This window comes from Centruroides vittatus, unplaced genomic scaffold, assembly GCF_030686945.1.
Source record: "Centruroides vittatus isolate TY-2023 unplaced genomic scaffold, ASM3068694v2 contig_975, whole genome shotgun sequence".
NCBI lineage: Eukaryota > Metazoa > Arthropoda > Arachnida > Scorpiones > Buthidae > Centruroides > Centruroides vittatus.
Window position 1 is genome coordinate 174,181 of NW_027122648.1, and position 15,819 is coordinate 189,999.

The 15,819-nt window shown below is 27.8% G+C and overlaps 1 protein-coding gene across 1 annotated transcript in view; it reads right to left on the bottom strand.

Moving 5' to 3' along the window:
- Positions 1–2,091: 2,091 nt before the first annotated feature.
- Positions 2,092–15,819, bottom strand: part of CaMKI (Calcium/calmodulin-dependent protein kinase I) — a 55,825-nt gene continuing 42,097 nt past the window's right edge. Inside the window, exons 6-10 of the mRNA XM_067283006.1 lie at positions 13,328–13,403; positions 8,338–8,450; positions 8,149–8,227; positions 6,035–6,122; positions 2,092–5,391 (exon numbers count right to left, since the gene is read on the bottom strand). Of these exons, the coding sequence (XP_067139107.1) occupies positions 5,227–5,391; positions 6,035–6,122; positions 8,149–8,227; positions 8,338–8,450; positions 13,328–13,403 (521 nt within the window). The 3' untranslated portion in view covers positions 2,092–5,226. The remainder of the gene's footprint in view (positions 5,392–6,034; positions 6,123–8,148; positions 8,228–8,337; positions 8,451–13,327; positions 13,404–15,819) is intronic.

A 15,819-nucleotide genomic window follows, 5' to 3' on the forward strand; every position in this document is an offset into this window, starting at 1 on the left:
TCCAATAAGTGTAACTTGAAGAACAAGTCATTCAGATTTTGTAAGGTAATAGTAGTACTTTATTGTCCTTATAGCATTTGTTGATTTATAGCAGTGATGCTGGCTGGCCATGAAGGATCTATATTCTCTTCTTGCAGACTGCATACATTTTTTCTTATGGAGTTGCAAGCTGAATACCAATTTACTTCATAAATACCAATACATGAGGTGCTGCTAATAATATGCAAACTAGTAATATATATATACAGTAGAACCTCTATTATCCGGACTAATTGGGGATGAAGGTAGTCCGGATAAGGAAAAATCCGGATAATCGAAAAATAATAATAATTGACAGTGCATATAGTATAAATAATTTTTATTTGTCTAGATTTACATATAGCTTCAATATTAAATAATTTTGATTAAGAAATTCAATTAACGATTTTTGTTTAAAGCTAGCTGTTCTTTTTGAAGCTGCTAAATCGCGAATACTTTTAAGACATATAAGTTGTCCTGAGTTACACTCTTCTTAGCTCTCGAACCACTTCATGGCGACATCTAAGCACTGAAAAGCTTCAGATTGTGTAGGACCAATATCTCTTACTTCGCAAATCTCTTCGTCTTCTCGATCTTGTTCATCTGAGGCAGATATTTCTTTAATTATTTCCTCATCATTCAAAATTTGGAATACAGGATCGATTGCATCGCAATTTAACCACTCAGTTACATCTTCTTCGTCACATTCGGCACATATTGAAATTTCTGCTATTGCTTCCGTAATGTCTCCTATACCACTTTCTACTGTTACTGGAATTTACTAATGGTCTTTTCAAAATTTTGTTCCATTCATTCCATCACGTACGATACATAAACAGTGTCGCAATTCACCAAGTGCAAATCAGAAAATTCGTACAATTTTTGCTTATTTTGAACAATCCGGATAATCGAAAATCCGGATAATAGAGGTTCGGATAATCAAGGTTCTATTGTATATATTTATTGTCATTGTTTTCACCAGTCAAGTATAGTTTGAATGTTCTTTTGACGAATATCAGCTTAATTAATATTGCATTAAGGCACAAGACAGAAAAAACAAGAAAATAAAATTATGTTGCCAAAGCTCAGAGGAGACTTTGTAAGCTGCAAGTTGCTCTTGGCTGATTTAATGTATTAAATAAAACTAAATTTTCATAGAAATTATTGTGACATGTCAAAAAATTATATTATAAATACTGATAAAACTTGATATGAAAACTAATAAAACTTCCAACAAGCATGACATGCTGCTAAAATCTAGTAGTGAAATGATTTTTCACTGTTGAGTCACAAAACTTCTAATAGGGGTGCCAAAAATTTTTAAAAAATGCTAATTTTTGTCTTCTACATTTTTACTACTTTTGTCCTATTTTGTCTTTTGTATATATTTTTTAAAAAATACAGATCTCAAACATTATTTAAATTTACTTTTCATTTATACAATTATTTATTGTTTTTATATAAGTAAAAACATCTTTGAGTGATACTATCTTGCAGGTGAGCCAACAAAATCCATCTTAAAAATGTTAAGAACCACTGTAATAGAGTATCATGCTTGTTGCAGGATATTTAATTAATGAATGAAAAAAAAGACAGAAAAAGTGTTAACTGAGTGAATTGAATTCTATTTTACTAAAAAATGGATTTAGTTGAATTTTTTTTTGCGTCTGCTTATAATGGTGCAGTTTCTTATCTGAAAATGTATTGGAGAAGTTATTTTATTCATTCTTCAAGAATAAATCACCAATCCCAATAATACTCAGTCTAAAATTTGCCACTATTTTCATACCATAATTTCAGACTTTCAAACAAATATATCTTGAGATCCTTCAGTACAATAATTTATTTATTTATAAGTTCTTATTTATTTTTTTAAGTAATTCCATTTCTTAATCATTACAGTTTAATGACTAAATTAATAAAATGTAAATAAATTTCAAACTGTACATTATCGTTTTGAAGGCCAAATTTCCTAAATATTTTTAAATAAATAACAACATTTATTTATAAATTAGAACTACCTGAATAAAGTTCATATTTTTATGGGTTTTTTTAAATTAAACACAATTTGCATTTGTTTGAGAAAACTTTTGTTTTATTTCTGCAATTACCACAATCATACAACTGCCAACTGTTGTACATATCTGGAATTGCTTTGCATAAATCTAACCAACATTTTTTACATACAGTATTCAAAGCATATAAAATATTTGTTAATATAGTCTTTGTTCAAAATTATAAATTAATAATAAACTTTTTTCAAAATAACAATCATTATTACGTTTTCAATCTGACTAATAATACGATATAAAAATTCAATATAACTTGATATCAAGACTCTTTTGATATTATGTTTCAAACATGATATACACATCATAATAGTATTAATATAGTCCAAACAGATATAAACTAAGCATGAATTCATGCATTGAATACTGTGTGAACTTTTAAAAATACCATTGTTAATGTATTGCAGTATTTTCTTCTCAATACTGACAGAATATACCAAAGAATGAATGATAATTAGAAATATATTAAACGATACCAGACGGACGATATTCATGTGCAGAAAGAAAACACAAAATTGTTCAATAAGCATACATGTTGGAAAATCGAATAGTCATAAATTTAATTATGTAAACATCAAAAATTGAAAATTGGCTTTTGTTGACACATACTCAAACAAGCAGTGGAATGTCGCTAGAAAAAATATGCAACACAAAAATGCTCAAAAACAACACACGGTCTACACAATATTACGAATTGAATTATTAAGCTTTTAAAATCTTAGGCTAAATCTTAAAATGATTTTTATAATTAATTACAAATGAATGAAATGTAAGTTTCGTGGATCGATACCATTTTGTTGCGTAGGAGCATCATCAATATTTGTTTATGTTGGACATCAAAAACAGTACATTTTTACAGCTATCACATTATTGGAATAAGAAATATGTTACTGAGATGAAATATAATGGGATGGTGTTTCCACCTTGATATCTACACGACAAAAATACTCTTCTCTATGCTACGAGCCTATTATTTCTACTATTATTATGAATTTACAGGAGAGCAATAATATACAAGGATGCTTGTGACATATACAGTTTTGTCTGTTTGAACATATTGCATTCATTTTTAAATTTTGCACCATCAACTTCAAAATTTATTTATATATTTTCGTTTGTATGAAAAAATGAGTGCGTTTCAAAACAAAATATATCATATATATCAAATTAACAAAAGATTAGTATAAAATAACAAAATAATAATAATAATTTTGCACTGAACTATAAATACTAAACAAAATACATTTGTTTAGGTCGTTCTTCCATATTATATTCTATCAATATATAAAAAAAAATCATAAGGTATTAAATATAACAATATAAATTCCTCAACCAAATAATTAAAAATAATGTAATACTGACAAATTACAAAAACGTATTGGATATAAAAACTGAACTAAAAACAATATCTTGAAAAGTACTTAAAATCAATTAGTTTGATTTGAAATTTGTCATGAAAGAAAACATTTTTACCTTTTCTTGTCAAAAATATTTGATATTGCAACCTTAGAAATCTGATTAGACAGAACTGCTATGGCACAAATATTTTCATTACTTTAATTTCTGTACATTCTTACTTATTCTATTAAACAATAATTGGTTTGATTGTACATTTAATGGTGGGAACTAATTCATTAACATATAGCTATTGTGAAAGACACTATTTAAATATTTTTAAGTGATAATTTTTAATAGGGAATAATAATTTGTGATCTGACAACAGCACCAAACTTATTTTATATTGTAGGCCAGAGAATCAGTAACATTTACATTTTGTACAGGTTAAAAAAAAAAAAAAAATACATTTGTTTTCTTTTATATACTGTATATGTATATATATGTATCTATATATATACAATAATAATGCAATAAATGCAATATTCAAATAAAAACAAATCTTAATTAATTTGCTAATTTTCCAGGATAGTTTTGCAATGGATGGAGATATGCTGGTAATTTACAACAATTAATATTTAATGTGCTTCATATCAATAAACAACATTCCAAATTTCACTTTATACAACAATTTTTTTTTAGTTTTTTTAAATTATAAAATTTGATCAATTTATAAACACAAAATAAATGATCAAGTGCATGTAACAACAATATTAACATCTAAAATGAGATAAAAATTCCAATAAATATATTGTAACTTGACCTGTTATTTATGAATAATTATTATTAACAATTTATAATCATGCATAGGCCATTTGTCATAGTAAAATCAGATTTTGCAAAATCATACATCAGAAATTTCTGCTAACAAATATCAATCTCATAATATTCTAGCAATAGCAAAATATAAAAACAAAAATATAATGTATATATATTTATATATAATAAACAAGTAAAAGAAGTAGCAAAACAATCATTCAAAGCTTTCCAAATTTAAAAATATCAGCATTAATAAATATTTCAGTTGAAAAAAAACTAATTTGTTATATATATATTTACACACCAATTTATTAATGCTCTTTTTTTTTTTTTACTCAAGAATATATAAATATATGTATATATCAAAAGATATGTTGTTGAATAATTTCTAAAAATGTAACATTTAAATGCCAAAATTTCTTTACTTAATTTTATAATGGAAGAAACAAATTGGAAGTATTATACTATAATACTTTTGAAAAAATAATTTGTATAATCTCAGGAAGACCACAGTTTGATAGAGCATACAAAAAATTTTCATATGCATTTTTTTGGATTTTTAATTTCAGGAAATATGTATATATATATCTATATCTGCAATATATATATCTTTTGTTAATTTAGTCAAATATTAAAACCAATTTAATATTTTCCTGTAATACTTTTTAAACATTAGTAAAATAAATTGATCTATAACAACACAGCAAAATCATTTAGATCCCCCATTCATTGTAATCTCCAACCAGACATCCAAACAATGCAAAATTATATACTAAACTGCTTTGCCCTAAAATTATGTTTAACGCAGCTCGTTAAAACTGCCACACTGTACCCACTCATAGGGCAGTTCAAATGTTGGCAGCAGAAAAGAGAATTGTGACAACTTGCAATTTCCCACAAGCACTATCTATTTAAATAAAAGCTTCACTCCATAAGAATAGAGATTTGGCTTTTAGATCTCTGATTCTCTGACAAAGAAAAAGATTTATTTAGTAGCCTGAGTCTGAATACCTGCTGTGCTTCCAACAGTTGAATTAACTGCTTTATCATTGGCCACGGGATGGTCATTGGCATTTTCTATAGATGTTCCAGTATTTGACATTGCTAGTTTTCTCATTTGACGAATGACAGCAGTTGCATTATAAGCTTGCTATAAAAATAATTAATATTTGATTTTAAAAAAACTATTATTTAACTACAAAAATTTAAATACTTAATTTTTAAAATAATTTAATATTAACATTTTATTTAAACAATGATTTTAAACTTTAGATATTAATTTTCAACTATAAAAGGCTTAAATCTGAAATTATATGCCATAATATAACACCAATCAAATCATACCTACATTATATATATGAAATTTTTCATTTTTGAATCTTTTCTCTTTAATGTAACAAAAAAACTGGACTAATTTCCAGTTATTATGAAACAAAATAATTAAATGTTAGTTATTTATTATTTTTAATTAGTAGTAATTACTATAATCATTCAATTTATTTTAAACATTTACTAAATAAAACTGATTGATATAATTTTACACAGCTTTTATATATTTTTATATTTTCAGGCCAATATGATATGTTACATTACAAATACTATACAAATTATTATTAATTTGTATAATATTTGTTAACATAAAATCAATACATCAAATAAATTATACTACTGTACAATTTAATGAACTAATAGTTGGCATAAATAATTCTAAGTGTTACTTCTTTTTTCATTATTAACATTATTAATTAGTAAGTTTTTTTTAAAACTTTTTTTAAAGAAATGTAATTGCTTACCCGCCATTTGGTTTTTGCAAAATTTTTTCTCAGCTGTTCACTGACAGATCCATGAATATTTTTATCACTTGCAGTATTGCCTGAGATCCTGAAATACATAAAATTCATCTTCTTACAAAAATATAACTCAAAATATGATAATTCATTTATAGTAATTATTTATTTCAGCCATATTTTTGATGCATGTGATAATTAAAATTCAATATTTTCTTTCATTCCTTACTTATAAATGATTACAGTAAAATTATTATGAAATATTAAAATCTAAACAAGTGAAAGGTAACTAATAATAATAAAATTATCTGATGTTTTGAATGTTTATCCTGTTCATATCATCTTACATTTCAATTAATAAATTAATAAATGTACATAAATCATTTTTACATTTCCATAAATTACTGAATAAATTGATTTTATTTTAATACTTTTTATTATAAATAATAATTTTTACTAGGATGATGATAAAGCTGGAAAGCTGAAATCTTAAGTTAGTAGTTCCAAAATTACTGAAATCAGCAGGTCAATTCAACAATCAAAAAATGTTTGCAGACTGTTATATATATGTCTATGTTATATATATATATATATATAAACTTGACTGTAATATGTACAAAAAAATCCAGCAATCCATGCAAATAAATTGTTAAAACAATGTAAGCAGAAAACAATGATTTAAAATATTACATATTATTTTGGACTGTTGTATAATTCTACATAATATTCTCCGAAAATGAATTATTGTATTAATTACATCATTATTAAGGACTGTAACAATAGAAATCCATAAAACTCAAAAGATGTTAATTATAAATAATAAACAGAAAAGTTCTGTTTGGTTACCATAGCAACAATTTCAAATAATTAGAATAAGAATTCCATTATAAGTTTTATTAAAATAATTGTGATATTGCTTTAAACAATGAATGAAATAGACTATCAAAAAGCAATTGTTGACAAATGGCTAAAAAATCCAAAAAACCAAGACAGTTCATAACACAAGAGCTACAGATTTCCCAAAGTACAGTGGATAAAGTGTTAAATCAGTATCGTAAGATATTGTCCATTTCTTGAAAGTCAGGTTTTGATGGAAAATATGGTACTGCAGACCAAAAAATAATCAAAGTCATTTCCAAAAATCAGAGTATGTCAGTGAGAGATGTTACAATAAAAATGTGAAACTAGTCAAACAATGGTTCAAAGGGCTAAGCAGCATGCAAGTATGAGAACAAAAGAAGGTAATTAAAACTAGAGCTCAAAAATTGTATTCTTTACTAGGCTAGAAAAATGCTGGTTTGGTTTTAGATGCCAAAACATACATGAAAGCTGAGTTCTCAACATTTCCAGGCTCATGCTATTATACAGTGTTTGAAGAAGTTCTTCCAGAATCTCAAACATCAATTAGTGTCAAAAAGTTACAATATAACACATCACTCAAATTATCTGATATAGCAAGCAATTTGCAAGTGTGGATTGAAAAATTGTCCATTTGTAACAAAATGAAATATTAGTGCTGAAATTTATATTAATGAATGTTTTAAAAAACTTTTTCTTCCTTTTTTAAGAAATCATGGTGGCCATACTTTGTTTTGGCTAATTTGCCAACAATACACTATGCAAAATCTATAGTAAGTTGGCTGGAACAGCACAGAGTCAATTTTGTACCTAGAGACATGAATCCACCAAATCTACCACAATGTGAAGCAATAGAGAAATTTTGATCTCTTGTAAAAAAATAAACTAATAAAAAACAGAACAAACAACAAAAGACATGAAAGATTTTTCTCTGAAGTGGAAAAGAGCAGTCACAATGGTTGAAGGAAATACTGTCAAAAATCTTATGAAAGCATTTGAAAGAAACTTCGAAAGAAATGGAGCAAAACTTGAATGTTATAATTATTTAAATCATAAATATATTTTAAAAAACAAACTTTTATTTAAAAGTAAAATCTTTCTGATTACATTACAAATAATAATATTACCATTTGAATTTTACAGATTTCTCTTGTTTGTCATCATTATAATTTTGAATTATTGTAATCCAATAAAAATAATTCTTAATAGTGATTCTATGCAATTTTTCAGCAATTTAACATTAATAATAAAATATAACATACCAAGGATGGGCTAGTGCTTGTTTACATGTATACCTTTTCTCCATGTCTACACAAATTAGATGTCGAATAAAATCTTTCGCTACATTTTGTCAGGAAAAATAAAAACTATGAATATATTTGTATTCGTGTATATATTTCATTAATTTTTTAATATTGAAAAAGTTTATATTTTTGCTATAACAAACATACCAGATTCTGATATATCATCCCAATATGGTGAATCAAATTCAAATTCTCCCTTTAAAATCTGCGCAAATAGATTGGCATCATTTTCATCATAAAATGGTGGATATCCACACAACCTGCCAAGATTTAAAAATTTGTTGTTTAGATAATAATGCAACAATTTTAAACATTTTAAGCTTGTTTTTTCACTAAATACAATGACTTTTCATGATATCAATAAAATGAAAATCTGAAAAATAAAATTATTTTGTTAAATCTTCATTCATTCTATATAAAAATCCTTTTATATCTATTTCTATAACATAAAATGATAAAATCTGTTCAGATTTCTAAGACGACACATTAGTCAAATTTATACTTTGATATTAAATTGTTATTACAGTATAACACATCACTCAATAAGTCTCCAGTCTAACTAAGAAAAAAAAATTTTTTTATATTAGAAATTCATCTTTATTCATCAACATACTCTCCTTCAAGAGTGATACATTCATTCCAATGCTCCTTTAACTTTTCAATGCCTTTTGCATAGAACAATTTGTCTTTGCTCTCAGTTTCGGCATTTCCCTGGAGCATGTTTTCGATGTCTGCAAAAAGCCAGTAGTCACTGGGGGCCAGATTTGAAGAGTACAGTGAGTGAGGAAGCAATTTGAAGTGTAATTCATTCAATTTAACCATCGTTTTCATCAACTTGTGACACGGGGCATTGTCTTGGTGGAACAGCACTTTTTTCTTTTGCATGTGAGGGCGTTTTTTCTTGATTTCTACACTCAATCGATCCAATAGTGCCATGTAATATTCGCTATTGATAATTTTTCCTTTCTCAAAATAGTCAATGAACAAAATACCATATATGGATGCCATAACCTTGCCAGCTGACTTTTGAGTTTTTAGTCGCTTTGGACGACTTTCACTGCTGTCCAATCAGCTGACAATCTTTTTGATTCAGGTGCGTAGTAATGGATCCATGTTTCATCCATTGTCACATACCGACACAAGAAATCCTTTTTATCTCGCTTGAACAGCTCCAAACAGCACTCTGAATCATCAACATGTTTTTTTTTTTTTTTTTTTTTTTTTTTGGGTCTGGTGTGAGCAAACTTGGCACCCACTTCAAAAGCAACTTACACATGCTCAAATTTTCGTGTAAAATTGTAAACACACTATCTTCTGATATCTTTAAGGTGTCAGCTATCTCACGCAATTTCACTTTACAGTCTTTCAGAACTATTTTGTGAACTTTTTTTGTTTTCCAGAACAACTGCCGATTTTGGGCGACCAGAGTGTTCATCATCATCAGTGGGTTTGTACGACCGTGTTTAAATTTGGCATACCAGTCAATAATAGTTGATTTCCCTGGTCAGAGTCTCCATAACACTTACCAAGCCACTGTTTGGCTTCAACAGTATTTTGGCTTCAAAGTTGTCCCATTTTATAGATGCAAATATACAAATATTCCAAAATCTGAAGAAATTCAAAATCCCAAGCATTTCAGATATAATATTCTCAACCTGTATTATAGACTATATACCATTTCAAATAGGTAATTTTTCCACATAATGTGGATGCTGTATAGTATAGGTGTGTAAAATCACTTTAATCCATAATAGTTGATTTTCTCACAGCAATTTCCAGTTGGATGACTTAAGACTTTATTATACAAACTTAACACAGATTATACAGATGCATTTCAGGCTGTTGTAAAATATACACAAAGGTAATTTTTGTTAATACTTTGATTTCAGCAAACAAATTTTCTCTAACAGCCATTATATAAATTTTAGAATAATTCATAATAATCAATCAACAAAATTTTTAAGGTGTATAATCTTTTGATATGGACATATTCTGACATGTATATATATATATATAATTTAATATTGTTGGTATTGTATTTATTAGATATGACCTAAAATTTAGATCTAAATTTATGTTTTCATCTTTAAAGAGTTAATAGATTTGAAATTATCTTGATGACGATAGATATTTTAATCATTTTGCATAAAATGATTAAAATGTAAGTCTTTTGAGGTCAATAAAAAATATATATGATAATTTGTCAACTCTTCTTGGTTAAATTCATCCTGTGGTACTTATATAAAGCTTGGATAAATATACAAAGTAATTTAACTTACAAAAAACAAACAAAGGAACTGGATGAATAAGTAAGAAATCCCCATAATAATAAAATCAGCATATAAAGGAAGGAACACTTTAATGTTTTCAACTGATTTTATTGGCCATTATCAGATTTATAATGAAAATACCATTGAACAGAATATATAAATTTTATTAAAAAGAATGATTATTTATTATAAATTGTCTATGTGGACTTAATGTATTAATGGCACTTTATATACCAGTGTATTGGTTATCAACACAAGGAGGAGTTCATAATCAGAAAGATCAAAAAATCTTTATTTTATTACCTGTAGTAGTTTTTCCTGTATCCTGGCAGAGCATAATCAATGATGTAAATCAAAAGTAAAAGGGTATAAATAGAAGAAAGCATTAAGTGACAGTTAATTTATTAGGTTCATGAGAACAACGTTTGATGTAAGTTTGTTAAATTTATAATATCTGTAATCTTTTAGAAATATAATTTTAAATTTCACTCTGTTTTTAATATAGCAATCTTGAATTTATGCAAACTTAATATAATACTATGTATGGTTAAAGCATATTTTGAAGTACTTGGATACAAAAATTCTGTACATCTTTTAATGTTTTATTGTAGAGAATTTATTGTAATATACAATTTTAGATTATTGTGGTAGTAATACTGCTGAAAAGTGGCAAGTTAGCCCGAAACACGTATGTTATGTGTACAGGAAAAACTACTACAGGTGATAAAATAAAGATTTTTTGATCTTTCTGATTATGAACTTCTTCTTGTGTTGATAACCAATACACTGGTATAAAGTCCTATTAATATACTAAGGGTTAATGTTACCTATGGTAGCAAAGTTGGCAACAGGGAAATTCTTTTTCCCTACATTCTACACGGCAACGGGGAAAATTTTTTCTACCCTACGTTCAACGTGGGCGCGTTCCCTGTAACCTCGAAACGGAGTAGCGAGATTATCGGAGGTGATTCAAACTCCTCCGATAATTTCGAACGCTTTCACGTCACTGATCAGTAATTATGCAAATTTTATTTTTCCAAAAGTGGAGTATGCATGTTGTATTGTGCGAAAAGATTATCTCGACATTTGGATACTTTTGGAATTTTTCTATTATAAGGTAATTAATAATAATAATAATTTTCGTTGTGAATTTAAGCAATTGGAATTTATTTATTGGAAAATTGGCTAAGTGATTTTTGCAATTTTTGGATAGATATTTCACAAGTTAATCATGTCGAATTGTGATTTAGAATCGGACAAATTTTGGAAGAGTGTACTGGGCGATGTTTTCATCAGTTAATCGAAGCCAAGTCTTTTAAACTAGGATTAGACGAAAGAATTGATGGCGGACTGAAATTTGCCGTAAAACTGGGCCTCCGACACACCGAGGAAGTTTGCCAGAAATGTTTGCAAATTGAGCTATCGCAGCAACTGGGAATCGTGCGTGATGCGTTGCCGAAAATGCTGGCGAAATAGTTCGGCTTTCGAAGGAACGTTCAAAGGGAATGTGGCAATATGTCATGGGCGAATCTTTAAACATTCGTATGGCACTATATCAGTTTAGAGTGCATGACGAGTAATTCGGCAATTTCCTCGGGTATTTCTAAAAAGGCAGGCATAGACTAGTCGAATACATCCTGGTCACGGAAAAATACCTAGTTGGAAAGAACCGGAGACTATTCCGGCTGCTCCCGCACCTAATGTCAGCATGAAAGACAAAAAAGCAAAAGAAAACACAAGACAAAGGTGAAAAAAAGAGAGAAAAGTGTTAAAACGAAAGGAAAAAAAAGAGCCTCGTCATGTACCAAAGAGTCAAATTCAGTCGACGGGAAACGTGGAAAAAGGGGAAAAACTCAGTAACAAAGTAAGTTATCCTATTTTTTTATTTGTATTTTTTAGCATTCTTATTATAGAACATAGGGTAGAAATAATCTCCCCGTTGCCGTCTAAATGTACGGTAGAAAGAAAAATTCCCTGTCGCCGTGTATAATTTAGGGTATAAAAAAATTCCCAGTTGCCGTCTAAATTGTAGGGTAGAAAAAATTTTCCCGTCGCCGACTTCGCTACCATAGGTAACATTAACCATACTAAGTCCACATAGACAATTTATAATAAGGTACAATTAAGAACTGTAAAGCAACTAGAATGATTATTTGTTTGAAAGTTGCCACTTCCATCATTACTTGCATATTAAAGAACTTGTGAAGTTTTTTCCCAGAAATAAATTTCCATGCACATAAAACAATGTCCATTTCTTTATAATTTATAGCTGATTCATTTTTACTTCAGCTATACTACCTTATAAACTTCAGCTCTCTCCAAGGTGTAAAGAGGTCCATTTAGACAGAGTACATCTACTACCAGGACAAAGACCAAATCAAACAGCAGGAAAGAATTTAAATTTATAAGACTAGTAGAAATGCATCAGCTATAAATTATAAAAAAAGCAGACACATGCAAGGAAATTTATTTTTGAAATAGCTTAAAGAGTTCTTTAATATGCAAGTGATGATGCAAATGGCAACTGCTAATCAAATAATCGTTCTTTTTAATCAAAATTTATATCTTCTATTTTATGTTTGATAGTATTTTTATTATCAACCTTAGAATGTCAATAAAGTCAGTTAAAAACATTAGTTCTATTACAGTATTCTTCTCTTTATTTGCTGGATTTTGGTATTGTGGTAATATTAACATTCTGATTAGTTCAATAAGTTCATCAAAATACCATTATGTAACAATAATTACGTAATAATATCCTAAACAAGCTTCACTAAATTCATTGAAATTATTATGTAAAAATATCAAGTTAACATAAAATAAAACAATTTACTTTTTTCATCATTTATTAATAAAAATAAACTTACAAGATGTATGCAATTACACCTATTGACCATACATCAACTGCTTTACCATATGGTTTCTGAGCTAAAACTTCAGGAGCTGAAATAAAATTTAATTTGAACTGTTAAATAATATAAATTAAAACTTAAATCTATCAACATTATTAATGTATAAAAATTTTAGTTAAACTTATTACATTATTATTAAAATATGTCATAAATTTTTATAATTATTACCAAATTTTTTGATTTTTAATTTTTTGATATCAGAACACTTTCAATGAAATATTAATTATTCCTGAATTATTTTCTTTGCAATTATATTTTTTGTATATTTTTGCCAAAAACAGTGAAGGCTATTAAAGAAAATTTGGCATAATCATAAGTTAATTCATAATATATATACAATATGATTTATTTCACTTAAATATGACTATGACATTGAAGAAGTAAATCTAAGTGTAAGAAACAAAAGGACACAAATGTGTGGTGATTTTCTGAGGAGTGTGTGAGGACGTGTCCTGCTGAATCGGAACGTTTTTGATACTACATTATCTTCTGAATTATAATTTTTTTTTGTTTTTATATTTTTCAATATATTTATTTTGTTTGTGCAAAATAAAGAAATAATTTTTGACTATACAATAACCACAATTATTATTTTTTTAAAATTTTTGTTAGGCTTAACATTGACAAAAATTCAACATGAAGCAACATGCAACAGAGAAAAATTTCAACATGGGATAGGTTAATATTCTTTCGTATATGATCAGTTATCCAAACAACCCCAGTCCCTAATTGTTTCAGATAATCGATGCTCTACTGTAGTTGTTAATTATGTTTAAATTTCATTTAAACTGCAGGTCATTTTAATTGTATATAGCAATTACTGGAACACAATATGCCAGATAGTCCAGAAATTGCTACTAGTAGCAATTACTAGATTTTTTTAACATTTATTAAAATGCCACTTTTATTATGATTGTCTAATTGGATAAAAAATATCACAAAAACAAGGCACTTAAGCAATTTTTCTTGCAAAGACAGAATTATGTTAGTGACCTTATATTCAAATAGATCTTGCAGCCACAAAATGTGTCATCATTTAAGCCCCTAAAAGTATAATGGAAGAAAAATTCCATTCCATAGACCAGGGATGGGCAACCTGCGGCCCTCGGGCCACATGCAGCCTGCATTCATATATTTTGCAGCCCGCGACACATAAAATGTGAATAAATATATCAATTTCCCAGATTAAAGAAGTATGCAGCAAAAATTGAAACATTATTTTTACAACTTATGTATGTGAATAGTTTTTCCCACAATGAATTTAGTAAAAATTAAAACAAGAAACTGGCTAACAGACACATCAAAACTAATTTAAAACTAGCAGTGATGAATATTTAACCAAATATTTCCGATATATTACATTTACATCAGTTCCAGAAGCTAAATTAAGTATACAATGCTAACTTATAATTATATATGAATAAATAATTCTGATTTACCAACATTTTTTTTTTCCCTCTTTCTCTTGTATGTGGCCCGCATCAGTTCAAAAGTCTTAAAATGCAGCCCTTACATAGAAAAAGGTTGCCCATCCCTGCCATAGACAATGAAATTATTTAAAAAATTAGATCATCCTATGGGATATCTGAATTCATATGTAACTCCAATGGACCATTTCCAGTTAAATGTATCAAATTAAAAAAAACACATAAAAATAATGCATAAATATTTTATGCTTATTTTTTTTTTTATTAACTTACATTTACAATCAAAATTGTGTTTTGTTTTCTTTAATGTTATAATAGCACTTGAAATAATAAAGCGGTTTCATACAAATGGCTATTATTGGTACATTTCTTGTCAGTTATTAAAACTTAGTATACTCTTAAGTATACAGGGTGCATAGGAAAGTCCCTTTAACTGGAAAATTCTTGCAAATGAAGAGAGCTACAGCTATGCAAGTGAGGTAACGGTATAGTAAAGCGACTATGCCCGACCTAATACAAATGACAGCAGCGCCCCTAGTGGCGAAATTTGAAAGGTAGGCAGTGCAAATCGAAAATGAAAACAGATAGAGCAAACTTTCCAATTAGAAAGTTTTAGAACATCAATTAATTAGTACAAAACAACATGTGGTTCACACGGATAAGATAAATTGTCACCTGTATAACCAAAAATGTCCGAAAGCAATGCATGCCATTTTGTGTAAACATTTGAAAGAAATAGTCATAAGTATGAAGAAATACACAATTTATTGCATAAAATACGTACTTATGTCAATACAGTTTGATAACATCACACAAAAAGAACGGAATGGCAAACTGTCACAGTGATAACAAGTTAATGTCGAGTATGTTCGAAAAGTTTGCCATTGCTCACGATACACACCATTGTGTTATCAAACTGTATTGACATAAGTACGTATTTTATGCAATAAATTGTGTATTTCTTCATACTTATGACTATTTCTTTCAAATGTTTACACAAAATGGCATGCATTGCTTTCG